At 47.8% G+C, this 20,387-nt stretch overlaps 1 protein-coding gene across 4 annotated transcripts in view; it reads left to right on the forward strand.

The window, feature by feature from the left end:
- The window catches only part of GPAM (glycerol-3-phosphate acyltransferase, mitochondrial), a 32,193-nt gene extending 12,437 nt beyond the window's left edge, over positions 1-19,756 (forward strand). For all 4 annotated transcript variants that reach the window (XM_080912580.1, XM_080912581.1, XM_080912582.1 and 1 more), the window contains 16 exons: positions 619-765; positions 1,824-1,920; positions 2,475-2,611; positions 2,843-2,942; positions 3,249-3,461; positions 4,851-4,964; positions 5,097-5,182; positions 6,014-6,129; positions 7,141-7,211; positions 8,029-8,293; positions 8,662-8,804; positions 10,718-10,795; positions 11,327-11,467; positions 13,063-13,252; positions 14,746-14,804; positions 16,547-19,756. In XM_080912580.1, the coding sequence (XP_080768706.1) occupies positions 619-765; positions 1,824-1,920; positions 2,475-2,611; positions 2,843-2,942; positions 3,249-3,461; positions 4,851-4,964; positions 5,097-5,182; positions 6,014-6,129; positions 7,141-7,211; positions 8,029-8,293; positions 8,662-8,804; positions 10,718-10,795; positions 11,327-11,467; positions 13,063-13,252; positions 14,746-14,804; positions 16,547-16,663 (2,074 nt within the window). In that variant the 3' untranslated portion in view covers positions 16,664-19,756. The remainder of the gene's footprint in view (positions 1-618; positions 766-1,823; positions 1,921-2,474; positions 2,612-2,842; positions 2,943-3,248; positions 3,462-4,850; positions 4,965-5,096; positions 5,183-6,013; positions 6,130-7,140; positions 7,212-8,028; positions 8,294-8,661; positions 8,805-10,717; positions 10,796-11,326; positions 11,468-13,062; positions 13,253-14,745; positions 14,805-16,546) is intronic.
- Positions 19,757-20,387: the final 631 nt, after the last annotated feature.

A 20,387-nucleotide genomic window follows, 5' to 3' on the forward strand; every position in this document is an offset into this window, starting at 1 on the left:
TATACTGGGTCACTACTAGATTGCACAATCCATTTTCATGAAGTCTGCATGTACTTTGAGTCTGTGCTGTGTCGTGGGTTATGTACACAGGGTAGCCTTCTTTTCCCTTGCTTTGTTAAAGTGTAACATTTAGTTCCATAGCAGTCAGTCAGTGATCTGAGGAGAGTCTTAGGTCTGTCCAGATTTCTAAGTGGGGCTTCGGGTGAGAACTAGGATGCCCACCATTTTAAAGGCATCATTACTGTTATGTGTGTCTGTAGGAGCATGTGTCTGTATACAGGAGGAGGCTCTGGGAATGGCCAGTCCCTTGGAGCCGTTGTGAGCTGCCCGATGTAGGTGCTGGGAATCAAACTCTGGTCTTCTGCAGGAACAACACATGTTCTTGACCACTGAGCCATGTCTCCTGGCTCTGGCCATCAGTTTTGGTCCTAACTTGTGTTTTCTCTCTTGCTGCTATACCACATATTGAAAAGACCATGTATTTTCTGCATATTAAAGTCAACAAACATTTTATTCTATTTTTCCATTATATTAATTTATGTCTGTAGTTTGGAAAAATATCAATATATCCTGTTACATAGAATCTGTTTCATTGTCTGACTTTGACTTTCAAATCAGAGTCCAAGAGGCAATTGCCCAAGTGGCTGCAGAGTTGAACCCGGACGGATCTGCCCAGCAGCAGTGCAAAGCCACCCAGAGAGTGAGAAGGAAAGCCAGGAAGATCCTTCAGGAAATGGTTGCTACCGTCTCCCCAGGGATGATCAGGTATTAGAGGGTTAGGGTCGCTGGAGGCTGGAACCAGCCTGTTTCCGACAAAGAAATTGGAGCTGTTGGATTTTTCTTTCCTCCATCAAGGGAGACATGTGAACGAAGGGTTACATGTTCAGTGTTAAATCTTCCTTGTGAGTTAGCACCCGGAGCACACGGAGGCTTTGGGCTGCTTTTACCCATGCTAGTGACTAGCATCTGGTCTGTTATGGGTGTCCTCTGTTCCCCTGAAATGGCTAAGTCAAGCCTCACACATCCGTGTCCTTAGAAGGATCCTTTTGGTCACTAAGTTAGCCTGGACGCCACCGTTGAAGTGCTTAAGTGAGAGAAACATGGTCATTGTCCAGAACCAGCAGAGACTTGTGGGACGGTGTCTGCTTTAATACCTGTTCTTCAGTTGAGATACCTAAGGGTACACACATGTGTTTTTCAATTTGCAATACGTTTTACAAGTACTTTTACAAATTTTAATTTACAATGAAATTTACAAGTACTTCTTGGTTGTAGATCCAGAAGCTGAGTGATGCAGAAGTAAACTGTGCAGATTTATAACATACACGTCTGTGTACATACAGATTCATATGCAGAAGTAAACTGTGCAGATTTATAACATACACGTCTGTGTACATACAGATTCATATGCAGAAGTAAACTGTGCAGATTTATAACATACACATCTGTGTACATACAGATTCATATGCAGAAGTAAACTGCAGATTTATAACATACGACTGTGTACATACAGATTCATATGCAGAAGTAAACTGTGCAGATTTATAACATACGTCTGTGTACATACAGATTCATATGCAGAAGTAAACTGCAGATTTATAACATACGACTGTGTACATACAGATTCATATGCAGAAGTAAACTGTGCAGATTTATAACATACATGTCTGTGTACGTACAGATTCATATGCAGAAGTAAACTGTGCAGATTTATAACATACGTCTGTGTACATACAGATTCATATGCAGAAGTAAACTGTGCAGATTTATAACGTACTCGTCTGTCTACGTACACACAGATTCAGGTGTTTTCTCTCTGTCAGGCTGACTGGCTGGGTGTTGCTAAAGCTCTTCAACAGCTTCTTCTGGAACATCCAGATTCACAAGGGTCAGCTCGAGATGGTGAAAGCTGCAACCGAGGTAGGATTTTCGTGCTCTGCCACTTCATTTTCTGATGTGTGGATTCTGTGCCCCATCACGCCGTGTCTCGTGTGTATGCAGTGCTTCCAGGATGTCTCCTCTGTGCTCTTAGCCCTTTGAACCCATTTGGAAACCCCGATCCTCCCACACCCTTTGTGAAAACTTCATAAAAATGTGTAGAATTCCTTTTGCTATTTACCTTGCAACAAACCTCAACACTAAGTCACACAATCTTGTTTTATACACAGGGACATAGAGGCACAGGTAGAGGGGAAACATCAACCCTCCTGGTTCTAGAACCCTCTGCTCATTATCATGACGAAGGCCTCCTCTCAGCTAGGTGTGGGTCAGCTTGAACTGTTGTGTGTTCCCCCACTGGTTCACTGGTTGCTTTTGTTGGAGTAGCGAGCTTCTGTGTACTCTGTAGGCACTGAGGAATTACTGGAGCGTGTTTGTAGATAGTCATTGATTGACCAGTGAAGGGTGACTGTAACCAGACAAAGTAGGACTGAAGGTTAACTGAGCCTTAACACTGTGGCTTCCTTCTGCCCTAGACAAATCTGCCACTCTTGTTTCTGCCGGTGCACAGATCCCATATTGACTACCTGCTGCTCACCTTCATCCTCTTCTGCCACAACATCAAGGCCCCGTACATTGCCTCGGGCAATAATCTCAACATCCCCATCTTCAGGTGAGTCGGCTTGATTGAAATGAAAGGTGGTAAAAAGATAGTTTTGTCAGATATATTGAAGGCTGAGGGGTGGGTGAAACCCGTCAGCTACACAGACAGGAACCCTGCGTCTCCGCTGTCAGCATCCAAGTGACACGTGTGCTTCTGTCTGGGTGCCAGTGCTTTGGAACATCTTGACATTTGAGTCTACGTTTTTCCTTATAAATAACTTGTGCATTCTTGAACTTGCAGTACCTTGATTCACAAGCTTGGGGGCTTTTTCATAAGGCGGAGGCTCGACGAAACCCCAGATGGACGCAAAGACATTCTGTACAGAGCGTTGCTCCATGGGGTGCGTATGGCCTTTAATTGTCCTCAACGCCACAGCGTTAGCTGTCACAGGAGAGCGACAGAGACGTTGGGTTTGGGAGGTTACTGCATCGTTGTGGGTGGTCATTGTGTGTGGTCACCCAAGTGCAGCTTTGCCAGGATCCCTGGCTATAATGGATGTGGGGAAATGTTAGGTTATTGGGGAAGTTATCCTGTGTTTGTGTGTGTGTGTGTGTGTGTGTGTGTGTGTGTGTGTTAGGATTTAATTGTCCTGCGCTCATCTGAGTTGCTTAGTCTTATGCTCATGTCTCATTCTCTTGTATCTCAGCATATAGTTGAGCTCCTCCGACAGCAGCAGTTCCTGGAGATCTTCCTGGAAGGCACCCGCTCCCGCAGTGGCAAGACCTCCTGTGCCCGAGCAGGGCTGCTGTCAGTGGTAGTGGATACTCTGTCGTCCAACACCATCCCTGACATACTTGTCATACCTGTGGGCATCTCATATGACCGGATCATCGAAGGTCACTACAACGGCGAGCAGTTGGTAAGGAGCCAGCCTGCACAAGGCCGTCCTGGCCTTCCCAGGTTTTACATACCTAATGACACCGTCTTGCTGATCATTTAATGACGGCACGTTGCTAAACATGGCTTTTGTTGCCAGTCTGAAACCTGCCTGGGTGGGCGTGGTGAGTTGCCTTCATCTCCTCTGTCAGCCTGTGGAAGAGTCTCATGTGGTGCTCTGAGACTCCCAAATCCCAAATGGCACACAGTCACAGAAACTACCTGCAGCTGGCAGAACCACTCCCCAGCTGAGCACGGGGCAAATCACTGTCAGCTGCTGTGGACCGTCTGAAGCAGCCCCACATCCCACACCTGGGATTAAAATGAAAACATTCTTACAGTATTTCTATGTTTTTTTTTAAGGGCACCAAAATTCTAAAATTGTCACTAAAACAGCTCTTCAAAAGAAATCTCAACATACTTCCCTTAGAGCCTTTTAGGGTTCACTTTGGTATGTGCATGCTAAGGAAGAGCTCACATGTGAGCCTGAGTGTACTCAGTTCATAAGTACTGCCCACATGTGAGCCCACATGTGAGGCATATTACCAAATGGCCTCGCCAGCTGACCAGTCTGAGTGCAGTGTGTGAGTGCCGGGGCATTCGGTTTTATTACGTACAGTGGAAGTCTTGGGCGAAGGATGTTCCTCAAAGGTTCTGTTTCCAAAGTGTCAGGAGTTTGAGGCCAATTGACAACATGAGGCTTTAAAAAGTAAGGGGTATGCCTGGGATTTTAGCTGCTAATGGCTTTCAACAGTACATGCACTTGTGGGGTGACATGTTAAATGTCTCATTAGTAGAGAGGACACCATGAGGCTGATTGGTGCTCAGCTGCTCAGTGTATCTTAGACTCTAGTGACCCCCCCCCTTCAGGTCAGTCACCTCTGTCCTCCTCAGTCCTTCGAGAGCTCTTTCCCAGGACAGTGTGCTGGTTTGTCCTTCTCTCTTCTGTAGCTGCATCTTTGTGAATTGTGTGAATGTGTACTAAATATACTAGCATAACTATTTCTTTTTGTTTAGTTTTCTTCCTTGAATGACAAAATGTATCTGTGAGCATCTTTGAACACTAGACATTTTCTGCCACGTTTGGCTAAAGCAATCAGACATGTTCACCCTGAGCCTGTGGACCCCAGGGGGCTGTGAGTGTGGCCCGAACCACTGGCTCCCACTCATTTACTTTTCTTTCTTTACTTACCATTTTTTTCCAAGTTGAAACTCAGATTTTTACTAAAAATTATTCTAGCCAAGCGTAGAGTCTCATGGCTATCTCTCAGCAGCTGGGAGGCTGCAGGAGAATTGGTTTGAATAGCATGATGAGACCCTGTCTCAAAAGAAACAGCAGCAGAACACCCTTCCTCTTCACTGTCACCTTTAGGGCAAGCCCAAGAAGAATGAGAGCCTCTGGAGTGTGGCGAGAGGCGTTATCAGAATGCTGCGGAAAAACTATGGATATGTCCGGGTGGACTTTGCACAGCCGTTTTCCTTGAAGGTGAGAGTGTGCCAAGGCACAGCCCCACAGCTTTGCTTTTTAAGCAGTTTCTTTTAACTTTTGAAGATCATCAAAATATAGTTTATATGTTGTTATGAAGGATTTTTTTTTCCCTTTTAAAAAAATTTCCAGGAATATTTAGAAGGCCAAAGTCAGAAACCTGTGTCTGCCCCCCTTTCTCTGGAGCAAGCACTGTTACCAGCAATCCTTCCTTCAAGGTAGGCTGTGGGGCCCTGTGGAAACTCAGCTGTCCTGTAATCCTCCCTGCACTGCAGGGCAGCAGGAAGAGCTCTTTCTCCTGTCTCATTGCAGTACCATTTGTGATTTGATAAAAGATGTGGAGATGTGCACTCTCCCCATCTGTCTGTCTGTCTGTCTGTCTCTGTGTGTGTGTGTGTGTGTGTGTGTGTAGGCTTTGCTTAATTATGCATAAAACCTTTTTGATTTTGTGAATATTGTTGAATTATATGATTGATGTTTTTAAATGTGTGAACTGGATTTTTATTTTATTTTATTTTTTGGTGGTTGCTTGGGTTATGTATATTGTGACATGCATACAAAAATGCTTGATAATAACTGAATTTTCTAGAACTGAAAATGCATTGCAATTTAGAGTCATAAATTTAGAGTTTTCAGCTGTTTTAAAACATTTGTTTTCTGCATTCATTCTGCTAGTTAGTTTGGAAGTGATATAGACTATTCAGTGATTAATAAATGAAGTATTCTGTCTGGACAAAAAATTAGACTCTACATTGTAGAGGAAAACAACCCAGAGAAGTATCTGTTTATCATTTAAATTTAAAATGTGTGGTGATCAGAGTTATTCATAATTTAGAAATTAGTTCTGTAGTATGTGCCTTAAGCATACAGCTGGGTGTAGCCTTGCGTATGCCAGGCCAGCAGCCGGAAGGCAGGGATATGCTATAGACCGGAGGCCGGCCTCGTCCACGCAGTGAGTTTTAGGGAGTCTGGGCAACAGAAACACATGCCATCTCACAGATAAAGGGGAAGTTGCAGTGGGGCTGCAGAGGCTGACTTAACCTTTTCAGACCGAATGACGGTGCTGCTGAACATGAAGACATGTCCAGTAACGAGTCCAGAAACACAGCAGACGAAGCCTTCCGGAGAAGGCTGATTGCAAACCTGGCCGAGCACATTCTCTTCAGTAAGTACAGCTCCACACTTTCTGCTCACACGGCACATGGAGCAGAGCAGGCAGCACTCATTTGGAACTCCACCAGGGTGGTTCTTCAGAGTCCATCACCTACTGCATGGGTTGTGACAGCGAGGGGTGGGTGGGGCTCAAAATACAACGAACACCGTAAGATGTCTGACAGAGCAGGTGCTCATCCCTGATTCTTCTGCCTTTAAAGCATGCTGTGTCGAGCTGACTTGGGTCTTACTTGGGACTGTGCCTGAACTGTTCTATGCTCTGACATCTGGGCTTATAGTGGGTATCTGAATCACCTCTGACCAAAGAGGCCTTTTGCTCAGTGAGTACTGAGTGGCTGTCTTAGCTGTAGGGTGTAGACGGAGCCCTTAGTGGTTCTACACGCTCACAACGTCTGCTTTTGTCCTGAGGCATCAGTGCCACCAGACTGACAAAGCAGCAGCTGGTGAGGCGGCCACCACCCTGCTGTCCTGAAACCCAAGTCACAGCATTGTGCACTGCAGTGCTCTTGAGGACCTGAGAGCAACACTGGTCATGACATTAATCAGTGTAGACGTTAGGACTGGAGTCCTAATGCGACTTCAGACCTACTGTTTCCCTGCTCTTGTACATTGGCTTTTACACCGTAGGGACCCACAGGGACAGGAAAATAAGGGTGCAGCCCACGGCATGCCAAGGCACAGAGTTCAGGCCCCTTTAGGGGCTCCAGAGTGGGCCTGCATGTTGGGTCTTGGTATTTCATTAAAGACACTTTGTTTACTGACTTAGTCTTTTGCTCTGGGTGAAGGTGGATCTGTCTTAGAATGTGGCCTCATGACCAGTAGTTGTTCTGAAGTTATTGTACCAGGACACTGTCAAATCCACTTGTATTTGTACTGTAAACCACACTGTCAGGGACCATAGTAGGAGAGGTGCTTAGCTCCACATGCTTCTGTTTAAAGCTAAGCGCTATCAAAGCCCGGTGAGAGTTAGAGCAAGGCCAGCTAACACTCTGCTTCTTTCCAGCCGCCAGCAAGTCCTGTGCCATCATGTCCACCCACATAGTAGCCTGTCTGCTCCTCTACAGACACAGGCAGGTACGTCTTCATGCTCCTTAATGCTTTTCGGCAGGAAGCCTGGGGGTTTGTCGGCCTGTTCTAGGCTGACACTATGAGATGAACAGAGACAGAAGCTAAGCATCCTGCCCTGAGCCTCACAGCCCAGTGAGGGAAAGGGCCAGACCTAATACAACATGGAAGGACACCATTATGGTGGCCCTAGTATGTAGATAAGGCTGTCAGGACAGTGTGCATTCTGCTGGGGAAGAGTTTCCAGGCAGTCTGCTCTTGTGTCAGAGCCCTCTGTCCTTCCACAGAGCTTGTGTAGTTCTGCTATGGGGACACCCTGTCTGTCGTGTTCATTGTGACACTCTTCTGTGTGCCGTGTTCGTTGTGACACTCTTCTGTGTGCCGTGTTCATTGTGACACTCTTCTGTGTGCCGTGTTCATTGTGACACTCTTCTGTGTGCCGTGTTCATTGTGACACTCTTCTGTGTGCCGTGTTCGTTGTGACACTCTTCTGTGTGCCGTGTTCGTTGTGACACTCTTCTGTGTGCCGTGTTCGTTGTGACACTCTTCTGTGTGCCGTGTTCATTGTGACACTCTTCAAACATGCTGGCAACTGTTTAAAGTGAAGGTAATCCTCAGGAACTCTCTGCACTGCTGTCCTGCTGCCTCTCATTCCCTTGTGCTCAGTTTGTGACATTCCTGGGGAGCAGCTTCTCAGTGCCTTTCCTACTTGCTCCTGTTGCTGGTCTGGGAGTGTCTCTGTGGGTGTCAGCAGGACGGCCATAGCAGGATGAAAATCTGGGGAAGTCAGACTTTCTGATGCCACAACCCATTTTTCTCTCTCCAGGGAATCCACCTCTCCACACTGGTGGAAGACTTCTTTGTGATGAAGGAGGAAGTCCTAGCTCGAGACTTCGACCTAGGCTTCTCTGGGAATTCAGAAGATGTAGTCATGCATGCTATTCAGCTTCTGGGGAACTGTGTCACAATCACCCACACTAGCAGGAAAGATGAATTTTTTATTACCCCCAGCACAACTGTCCCATCAGTCTTTGAACTCAACTTCTACAGCAATGGGGTACTTCATGTCTTCATCATGGAAGCCATCATAGGTAAGTTAGGGCGGGATCCCAGAGTGATCCCTGATGTCCCGTGCTCCAGCCCCTTGCTGTAGAGAATGCACCACTGGAGTTTACTCTGGTGGAAAGGTTGTCTACCAAATTACACTGCTTAGTACTGAGTTTCATACTGTAGAGGTGAATTAAGAGAGTTGTGGGGAGAACAGAGGGACCGAGCTTTCTCAGCTGGGACCTCACGGAATGGGATTCTTTGGGACTCTATTTAAATTTCTCCAGCAACTGCAGACTTTTTTTTTTTTTTTTTTTTTTCCATTTGTTAATAGGCTCTATTTGTAATTTAGAGTCAAACTATCTCTTTGAGACCCGGCACTGGTGACTCCAGGTTCCCTGTATTTCCTCAGCTTGCAGCATTTATGCCGTCCTGAATAAGAGGGGCTCCGGAGGGTCTGCTGGCGGTTCCGGCAACCTGATCAGCCAGGAGCAGCTGGTGCGGAAGGCTGCCAGTCTGTGCTACCTTCTCTCTAACGAAGGCACCATTTCCCTGGTGAGTGGAGGTGGCCCTGGGTCTTCCCAGCTTTGGGTTATTGAGTTCCTGGATGAAAGACACACAGCCGTAATATTTACAATAAGCCCTAAAAAGCACAATAGCTGGGCAGTGCCTACCCTCCATACTGTTAGAGTCTACTTTCCTATGGATAACCCCGACTTATTACTCTTCACTATGTTCCAATTGGGCAGCCCTCAGGGCCACACTTTCTTGACCCATGGCTGCTTCTCCTTCCTCCTCTTCTGTACCTTCTTCCTTGTGGTCCTCCTGTCACCCAGGCCTAAGAAACATAACCCCCACCCATATCTCTTCTGCCCAGCTATTGGCTGTTAGCATCTTTATTTATCAATCTGAAATAACTTGGGGGCATGGTCATTCATCGACTCTCTGGGGCAGCCAGTCTTAGGGGCCCCAGGTTAGCATTAGAATATAAGCAGCCAACCCACTACAGAAGTACCTCCATGCTGCCTGACCCTTTATCAATTATTTGTATAGAAGTGTGAGATGCCTTTAGCTTTCTCTCAGAACATTTGCTCATCTGTGCAGCTCTCTGCTCCACTTCTGAGTTTCAGTGACTTAAGCTAGTCTGGCCTTGACTGTCTTGGCTTTTCTTTGGCTCTGCAGGGTGAGAGGTTGTTGTAAATTCTTAGACTGTGCAGAAAGTCCTGTGTCATTTGTCAGTAACCAGCACATCTACTTGTGGGTGTTAGAACCCCAAACCATAAGTGGGTGAGCCCCAGAAATTCAGCACCTTCTCGGCTTATACATTTAGAGACTCGGAAGTGTAAGTGTTCAATTTATCATATCCCTACACTTGTTGAAGTTTACAATGCAGCCTACTAGATATTAAGTAGATTTGGGCTAGTTGAACCATGTAGGATCTATATTTGCACTGTACTGTTCTTTTTATTTCATATGACTGTATCTCAGGACATTCACAAGTGTGACCATTTTTAGTGTGGTCTTCTTGAACGTGCTGTTGGTTGACTCTTGGGTTGCCGGGTCAGGAGGGTGTGGGTAGTAGGACTCCTCAGGGGGCCTCATGTTTCTCATGGGCCTTTTTTGAATCATTGGGCTGCTGTGTTTCTTCTTTCATTACTTGTGTGGATTGTCTTTATTGTAAGATAGCTCTTGCATGGAGATCATCTTAAAACAGAAGAGACAAAATGTCCCCAAAAGACCAAGGAGTTAGTCCTTCCAGCCACTGAAGGCATTAGGCTCAGTAGCTCTCTCTGTAGTTGGAGTCACACTAAGTGTACTGCCACACATAGGAAGGGTCTGTTCCCTGGCCTTGTCATGACCATTATCAAGACAGTGGACGACGAAGATCATAGGACATTTTCATGGGAGTGAATAAGGTGGTGGAGTCTTTAAGAAAAGTGTGGGGCCAACTCACCTTTGTGGTAGGATCTTCCCCTAATAAACAGACATTTCAAGGAACCAGTCACTGGGTGAGTAGGCAGGACTTCTGGGTCAGAAAGAGGAAGAGAAGGAAGGAGAAAGGAGTGGTGCTGGTTTTGGACTGGGGATGAGGGGTGGGGAAGCAAGGAAGCAGACAGAAAAGTAGGATCCACCACTGGAGGATTTCTAACATAGAATAGTTTGTAAAATTAAGATGCTAGATTCTGTACCCAGGGATCGTGTTACCTGTTGGTTCTAAACTAAGATTGTGTGGTGTTTTCCTTCATGCAGTGACTCAGCTGAGTTCTAGAGAAAGGTATGGCAGAGCGTGGTGTGCAAGGGTGCATCCCAGTTAACCATGGGAATTTAGTATGACCCAGAGGAGAGACCCCTGGTTAAAAGGAAAGAATGTGGTCTCAGGCCTGTCCTCTGGCTGTCTGCCGGTATTAGCATGGGATGTTTTATTTAATATTTCATGCTACACACCTTTAAATGGCTTTTCTTTTTAGCCCTGCCAGACTTTTTACCAAGTTTGTCATGAGACAGTGGGAAAGTTTATCCAGTATGGCGTTCTCACAGTGGCAGAGGTAAGAGAAGCGGCCTGCCTTCATGTTCTTTATTTAGTTTCTTGCTCTTCCTTTTCTTTTTCTACCAATTACTTATTTAAAGCGTTTCTGCCAGTCATTTTAAGCAGTTTATATACTTGCTATGTGTCCAGACGGTCGTGGGGACAGTGAGAATGGGCACAGTGTTTGGGTTGTTTAATATTTTGTTTTCTTTTATAAGTGGTGTTCTCTAGATTAAAACACACTTTAATTTGATCCCCTGGCATCCAGAGGCTGACTCTGGGATGAAGTCAGGTGCTCATGTCTTATATACAGACAGACTGAGTATGGTTCAGAGGGGCTGGGGAGGCAGCTCTCCAGTCAGAAGACATGGATGTTCTATCCTGTAACTCTTCCCAGCCTCTGTCTGCCCTCCCTGCTGCCTCCCGGGCACTTAGTTTGGAAATGTGTACAAGGGATGCACAGCCGAGAGGGTCAGGCAGGCTCTGAGGAGAGCAAGCTTTATTGGAGGCCGAGTGTCTGGGAACCTTACCTTCACTGTCTCCTCCACAGCAAGAGGAACAGGAGGACGTCAGCCCTGGCCTCACAGAGCAGCAGTGGGACAAGAAGCTCCCGGAGCCTCTCAACTGGAGAAGTGACGAGGAAGATGAAGACAGCGACTTTGGTGAGGAGCAGCGAGATTGCTATCTGAAGGTACTTTGTGAGGGATTTTGGGTACAGAACAGCGAGACATTAGCTTTATGTTGCAGTCAGATAACAGAGACTGGTGACTTCTTCATGTCCAAAGTTCTTGAGAACCAGCTCTAACCAGCTCTGGTACCTTTTACTGAGTAAAGTCACTAAAAATCTGTCCCTTACATTGTGATCCTCAGCCCCTCCATGAATGCACAGGCTCACCTACCCCACCCACACCTACCCCACCCACACCTACTCCACCCCACACCTACCCCACCCCACACTACCCCACCCCACACCTACCCCACCCCACACCTACCCCACCCCACACCTACCCCACCCCACACCTACCCCACCCCACACCTACCCCACCCCACACCTACCCCACCCCACACCTACCCCACCCCACACCTACCCCACCCCACACCTACCCCACCCCACACCTACCCCACCCCACACCTACCCCACCCCACACCTACCCCACCCCACACTACCCCACCCCACACTACCCCACCCCACACTACCCCACCCCACACCTACCCCACCCCACACTACCCCACCCCACACTACCCCACCCCACACCTACCCCACCCCACACCTACCCCACCCCACACTACCCCACCCCACACTACCCCACCCCACACCTACCCCACCCCACACTACCCCACCCCACACTACCCCACCCCACACCTACCCCACCCCACACTACCCCACCCCACACTACCCCACCCCACACCTACCCCACCCCACACCTACCCCACCCCACACTACCCCACCCCACACTACCCCACCCCACACCTACCCCACCCACACCTACCCCACCCACACCTATCCCACCCCATACCTACTCCACCCCACACCTACTCCACCCCACACCTACTCCACCCCACACCTACCCCACCCCACACCTACCCCACCCCACACCTACCCCACCCCACACCTACCCCACCCCACACCTACCCCACCCCACACCTACCCCACCCCACACCTACCCCACCCCACACCTACCCCACCCCACACTACCCCACCCCACACCTACCCCACCCCACACCTACCCCACCCACACCTACCCCACCCACACCTATCCCACCCCATACCTACTCCACCCCACACCTACTCCACCCCACACTACCCCACCCCACACCTACTCTCCATGGGGCAGTGACTTTGTCTCCAAATGACACTTGGGAACGCCTCTTCCGTTTGGGTTTTACCGGTTTCACTGATGGACACTTGAATACATCATTTCTGTTCCCTGTTTTTTACATACGTGTCTATTATGCTTGGATTGCGTACCTTGGAGGGCTTCTCCCCTAGACCAGCTGTTTTAAGTGATGAAAATTTGTTACACTTCTGTCAGTCAATTAGGACGATTTACTATATGTGATTATTGAATGGACATTATTGAATGGGTCCTGTGGGAGGGAGGGAGTGCCCTGGGGAGCACTCCAGCCTCAGCTGATCTTTCAGTTAATCCTGTGCTGGAGCAGCAGGCTGCTTTCATGCAGTGCTAATGGAGGGGCATCTTCAGTACTGGGTTCTCCCAGAGTTCCCCAGCAGCTGGCTCTGCTTTCCCACGCTTCCTGTGACCTCACCGCCGCTCATGCTTTCAGGTGAGCCAGTCCAAGGAGCACCAGCAATTCATCACCTTTCTTCAGAGGCTTCTGGGGCCCCTGCTCGAAGCCTACAGCTCTGCCGCCATCTTTGTCCACAACTTCAGCGGTCCAGTTCCCGAGTCTGAGTACCTGCAGAAACTGCACAGATACCTTATCACCAGGACGGAAAGGAATGTTGCAGTGTACGGTATGGGCAGTCTCATTTTGACTTCTTTTGAAACTATTTCCTCAAACTAAAACCAAACCAAATAAACAAAAAGAAAACAAAACACCGGAAACTGGGTGATGGCAGCTCACGCCTTTAATCCCAGCACTTAGATAGCAGAGGCTGATGGGTCTCTTGGTTTGAGTCCAGCGTAATCTACCAATTGAGTTTGGAAACAAAACAAAAACCAAACTGTTGTGGATTAGTTCTAATGCAGTTTGTGTTAGTTTGGCCCCTGAAATCATGTGAGAACCACATATCTGCTGAAGGTCCCTGTCCCCAATTGGCTCTGACTGGGAAGTAAAGTTGCCAGTGGCCAGTGGCTGGGCAGGGAGACGGGTGGGACTTTTAGGATTCATAGGAAGGGACCGAGGAAGATAGGAAGAGGGATTCCTGAGAAGGGTCGGAGATGAACACACTGGAAAGGCGCAGGGGCGAGACACAGCCAAAATGTAGATGCAAGTGCCCCAGCAGGGCTGCCCTGAAGGGTCCAAGACAGCAAGGATAAAATATAGATCTAGTAAGTGTTAACTCAGGAATACCGGAGAGGAGTGTGTTAAGGCATATTAAAATATAAAGGTTATGTGTTTGTATCTTTCATTTGTGGATCCAAAATATTTGGGCTGGTGGTGAGAAGTATGCTATGCCTGCTGGGGTACATAGAGCAGATTTAATAAATTACCACTACACCAAACAAGCTAAAACCCTTCACCCCCAAAACAACAAGCCTGTTTTCCTATTATTATATAATTCCGTTAGTTTTGGGAAACTGGAAGAAAGGTGCAATTATGCTGACCTCTCATTGCACAGCTGTGCTGTGGTGTGCCATACAAACTGAGTGGTCCAGTTATGTGTTCTGTGTCTGCCTTTTGCCAGTTAACATGATGACTGTGACTCATGTATGTTACCTGTGGTCTGTCTGCTGGGCAGTGTTTACTGCATCCACGCCTCCTCCCGCCTGCCGCTGGGTGTTCCAGCCTTGTGGGCAGCTCATGTGTACCGTGCTGCCTGCACCTGTCTGAATCCACGTGGTAGGCTGGCATGGCTGGGCACACCCAGTCAGTGTTCAAGCCAGAAGAGGTATAGATAGAGTTAATCCCTTCGAGACACTGTGGGGACACCTGTCCTAGGCTCCTGACTCATCAGTGGCAAACGTGATTAGAAATCTTGTTTGCTGACCTCTAGACGTGAGCTTCCTGTGTTCATAGGCCCAACAGTCAACTCTGCGTCACTGCCCACTGTTGCCAAGCCATTATGCACAGCTGTTTGGGTCTCCCTCCTCTCCTCTCTGCCTTCTTTAGCAGACGGCAGGGTAGTTTAAGGAGATGGCAGCCATTGGAAGAAGGCTGTGGTAGGTGCCATTATCAGGAGGGAGCTTGCTTCAGTCTGGACTCCTGCTTTCCTGCTCTGTAGCCTCCCATGTGGAGGCCGTGTGCTGAGTCTGAGCACTGACAGGCCTTGTTGTCTCTCTGCAGCTGAGAGCGCCACATACTGTCTTGTGAAGAACGCTGTGAAAATGTTTAAGGACATCGGGGTATGTGTCCACCATCACGCTGCCTTTGTCTGATGTGGCTCCTCTGTTGTCCTGCCTCTGTGGGATGCAGAAGAAGCAGTTTGTGCTGGGCTAATTGGGAAAGTATTTCCCAGAGTGAGGGGTGGGGGCAGGACACGCTGAAGGCTTGTTTGAATGCCCCAGGATTTTGCTGGTTTCATATTCATTCCCAAATTATTACAGACATTAGGCAAGTTCAATGTTAACTATTCCATATTCTATTTTTTTTTTTTGCATGTTTATTAGTATTGCTAGAATTAGCCTTGAGTTTCTTTACCTTCATGTATGATGGGTTCCACAGAACTGCATGTGGCCTTTTATAAGGGACTTTTCTGACTATATTCCAATATAAGTTGTAAAACCCAAGGCACTTACTGGACTCCCTCTTTATACCTTGTCACACACCTCCATGCATGCATCTGACCCACACCTTCATGCTTGCATTTGATTCACACCTCTATGCATGCACCTGACCCATACCTCCATGCATGCACCTGCTTCACACCTCCATGCATGCACCTGACCCATGCTTCCATGCATGTACCTGACCCACACCTCCATGCATGCCCCTCTTTACACCTCCATGCATGCACCTGACCCATGCTTCCATGCATGTACCTGGCCCACACCTCCATGCATGCACCTGACCCACACCTCCATGCATGCATCTGACCCACACCTTCATGCTTGCATTTGATTCACACCTCCATGCATGCGCCTGCTTCACACCTCCATGCATGTGCCTGACCCACACCTCCATGCATGCATCTGACCCACACCTCCATGCATGCACCTGCTTCACACCTCCATGCATGCACCTGACCCACACCTCCATGCATGCACCTGACCCACACCTCCATGCATGCATCTGACTCACACCTCCATGCATGCACCTGACCCACACCTCCATGCATACACCTGACCCACACCTCCATGCATGCACCTGACCCACACCTCCATGCATGCACCTGACCCACACCTCCATGCATGCACCTGACCCACACCTCCATGCATGCTTCTGACTCACACCTCCATGCATACACCTGATTCACACCTCCATGCATGCACCTGCTTCACACCTCCATGCATGCACCTGACCCACACCTTCATGCATGCACCCGCTTCACACCTCCATGCATGCACCTGACTCACACCTCCATGCATGTACCTGACCCACACCTCCATGCATACACCTGACCCACACCTCCATGCATGCACCTGCTTCACACCTCCATGCATGCACCTGCTTCACACCTTCATGCATGCACCTGACCCACACCTCCATGCATGCACCTGACCCACACCTCCATGCATGCACCTGGCCCACAACTCCATGCATGCACCTGACTCACACCTCCATGCATACACCTGCTTCACACCTCCATGCATGCACCTGACCCACACCTCCATGCATGCACCTGACCCACACCTCCATGCATGCACCCGCTTCACACCTCCATGCATGCACCTGACCCACACCTCCATGCATGCACCTGACCCACACCTCCATGCATGCACCTGACCCACACCTCCATGCATGCACCCGCTTCACACCTCCATGCATACACCTGATTCACACCTCCATGCATGCATATGACTCACACACCCACAGCTTTGTATCTTTCTCGACCTTTTGGGCTGTGGATGTAGGTCAAGGGCTGGTAACTAATGTACTTCCTCTGCAGTTTGTTCTTCGCCTTAATTTCTCTGTTCTCTCTTTTTAGGTTTTCAAAGAGACCAAGCAAAAGAGGGTGTCTGTTTTAGAACTGAGCAGTACTTTTCTACCTCAGTGCAACCGGCAGAAACTCCTCGAATATATTCTGAGTTTTGTGGTGCTATAGGGATTTCTCAGCACCCATCTCCAGTCTGACCCAGAGTGGCAGGTTTTCTGGCATGGCCCAGCCTGCCCTACCCAAGGAGACTTCCAGGAAGACACGTGCCTTCTGTCCCCGTGGACCTGCGCTCCTCCCAACACAGACGCAGTGGCCTGTGCAGAGGACTTGGGGCTAGTGCCATCTGCGATTCATGATCACTAGGTTACTAGGTGAAATCTCAGTAAGTTATTTTGGAGTTTATTAAAGATTCACATTTTAAGTATAGCTTTTCAGGCTAGTTACTGTGATGGACATTGAGGTGTTTGTAGAACTGACTCTTCTATAGTAAGTAATCATGTTTCCTTTAAGATGACTGGGCCATTCATTCTGTCTCCATTTATCGCTGTCAACAGAAGTTATGGTTTGTATGTGAGCCCTTTCCTCTCAAGTGCTTTACTAAGGAGCAGTGCTGTCCTGAGCTGGCAGACTCATGATGTGTTTGAATAGCTGCCTGAAAACAGGTGATACTGTGTAGGTCAGGAAGCGAGGTACTGTGAGGAAAAGATACAGATTCATCAGGAAGTGAATCTGCTTGGCAAGGGTGAAGCCGTGCTTGGCCAGGAAAGTGGCATTAAAGGCTTTGCTCACGTGACAGGAGTGCCATTGAGCTGTAATGACCACAGTATTTAGAGTCCCTGCTGATGCCTGCATCCTCCTTGCCCTGGGAGGGGCAGGCACCTGCTGCTTTGGAGGAGCTGGCTTGTGGCACTCTGGCTACACACTGCTGGCCCAGGGTTTCCAGACACTGCTCACACACTGGGTGCTGCAGCCCTGTCTGGATGGCTAGTACTCAGATGGTGCACTGCGCAGCCTGTGTGGCATGCCCAGTGACCCTGCCTGGCTGGAGGCACAGACATTTATGTGGGCTGCATATCCAAATTCCATTGCCACACAATTATGAAAATTCTCCTGATTTAGTGGGTAGGCGCCCTTTTGTGAGCAAGGAGCGTGGTTGTTAGTTATTTGTGGTAATTGTGGCAATTTTTCAGTGATCATGTGACAATACAATCTCTAACTGTCTGCTGTCCATATCTATGATTTTATGGAATTATGATTTTTTATGATGAGTGTTGTATAGATGATTCGAACTTATAAAAGTGTTAGGGATGAGGTTTGCACTTCCCTGAACTTGAATTTTGAACACTAATTGTATCCTGTGAGTGATGTGTATGTTGGGGGAGGGTGGGGTCCTGCCTGGCATTACACAGTTCGTGAAGTGGCTGGTCTGGAGCTCACCGCAGTGACGCTGTGCAGTGGTGACCTCCACCCATCCCTTGTGCATGTCACGTCTCCTCTGCATCATTTCTCTGTCACCTGTAGCAACTGTGGCTGGAGTGACGTGTTCACCTTTAGCCTCTGCATTACTAACTAGGGTAGGCTGACACTTCCCTTGGCTGTACTTGGGGGACACCTGGGGATTCTGGTTTACCTCCTCTGGGGACTCAAGCATTTTGTTGGTCTCTTCTTTCTTTCCCCCCTAAATGGGGACTGGAGGTGCCCCCTGTCAGGAATCTGCAGCGCCATTGGCCTGACCTGTCAGTGGGCGTAGCTGCCCAGCCTGTCAGCTCTGCAAATAACCGCTGCTCCCCAGCTTGTGCAGAGACATGCGTGTCCCTTGTCCCTTGCTGCATTCTCCCTTTTGGTAGGTTTTCCTTTAAGGACTGCAGTTCTGCTGTTGCCTGACAATTAACTCACTGTGAGGATAGGCACGCACGCTTTTCCTGACTAACTGGTGCTTTGAAACCTTTCATAAGGAAGAAAATTATCAACCAAAGTTATGCTCTTCCTGACAAGCTGACCCTTGAGTTAATTTTAGCACAACTCATTCTTCAGTGCCTCATTATGAAAAGTACAAAAGCATCACAAGGCCGAGGTAGCCCTGTTCCCTAATAGAAACATTGTCCTTGTTTTCCAGCACTGGGTGGCTTCCTCAAGATTAAACAAACTAGGTGCTTGTATATAATCCATTACAGTTTACTGCATTTCTGTCAAATTGAAATGCATGTCCGTCAGGGGAAGACTGTGAGTCACATTTAATAAATAAAAACCTAATACTAAGCAGTATGAAGCTGCACTCTGCTTTTCAGTGAGGCTAAGCCAAGTAAGCCGGGGGGCGGGAGGGGTATTTGCTCTACAAATCCTAAGGAAAATGAAGGCAAAAACAAGTATATGTCACTTCAGCCAGGAACACACTCTACCCTCTTGACTCTGTTAAACTGTGGAAGTCAGGAGGCCGAGTGCAGAAAGTGTATCCGGGATGGCCCTGTTGGTGGGAAGCCCGGGCCTGCAGTGTGGCAAGGCCCGCATCTGCCAGGACTCAGACCCGCTGCACAGAGCTTACCCAAACTGTGTGTGACACTGCATGCCATGAACACCCTTTCAGAAGCCACAGTAATCGCTCTTTAAGCAGACCAAATGTCACAACAGTGACAGGCAGACTCTTGCATGCTTTTTGTATCACGATGCACTGTGTGCTCGGATATCTTTCCTCAGAGGAAAGAGTTAAGCACAGGAAACGGGCTGCAGCGTTTTCCTTTGTGGAAGATCTGCCGGCAACCCTGGCCTTTTTAAAACCGAGAGTAGCAGAATTAATAGAACTAATTGGGTCGATAATAAAGGTTTTAATTCAGATCTAGAAGAAAACACTGCACAGTTGAACACAGATTTTTATCTATAGATAACCGTAGTGTTTTGAAATGATAAGCCCTATCTTCGAAGTTTCTAAGACTTACTATGGGATGTAAACCTGTTTTTTAAAAACACTTTTTAGGACTTGAGAGCTGCCACCCGGCACTTAGTTTAGTATGACCAGTGACTGCTTCAAGAGACTCTTGACCTTGCTTCCCAACAGCGAAAGGGCTAACTATCTTTATGGAAGGCATTTGTTACAGTATTTGCCTGTTGTACAGAGCAATGCTAGATTGTTGTAAAAGGATTACTACTGTAAAATAGCACCGTGTGTTTCTGAGTGGCTCCGCCTTGGAAATGTGGACAAGTTTTATGCCTGATGACGGTACATCCTGAGAAGCATGGAAATGGAGCTTTGTTTTAATAAACAGAAAAAAAAAAAAACACTTGTTTCTGATGTCTTGGATTTATTGTTAAGACTCATTTTGCCCTGTTGGCTTAATTTCACGTAGAACTTTTTAAAAATATTAGGATGTAACCGGAGGTCAACTTGTGGGCTGCCCAGCCAGGATCTTACGGGCTCACATTTCTCCGATCTTGCTGAAGCATGTGGTGGTGGGGATGCCTGCTTACATCAGACACACTCTGGGTTGCTATAGCCCCATTTAGTGTGCTTTCTGGTGTCTGCTTTCATAGACACATCACAAGAAATTACTATGAAACCCTAGGTTTCCCAACCAGTTTATAATAGTTGCTCAAAAATATTAGTGTATTTTTCTAAGAATAAAGAATTTATTTTATGAAAGCACAGATATTTTGTAGCTTCTCCGAGTGTATCCAGATGTGGCCTGGCCCTAGGACTGAATCTGGGGGTGGCGGCAGACACAGGATGACTGCACTTACTCTCTGAGTCCCCGATGGCATACAGCTGTGGATGCAGGAATGTTAGCATCTGCAGTCACTCAGCCCTATCCATGTTCTTCCATGGAGGTTCTCTTCTGCCAAAGGCATGAGTCTGATTCAGCTTGAGAAAGTACATCTAAAATGGCAGAATTCAGCTTTT

This window comes from Micromys minutus (genome assembly GCF_963924665.1).
Source record: "Micromys minutus genome assembly, chromosome: 2".
Lineage (NCBI taxonomy): Eukaryota > Metazoa > Chordata > Mammalia > Rodentia > Muridae > Micromys > Micromys minutus.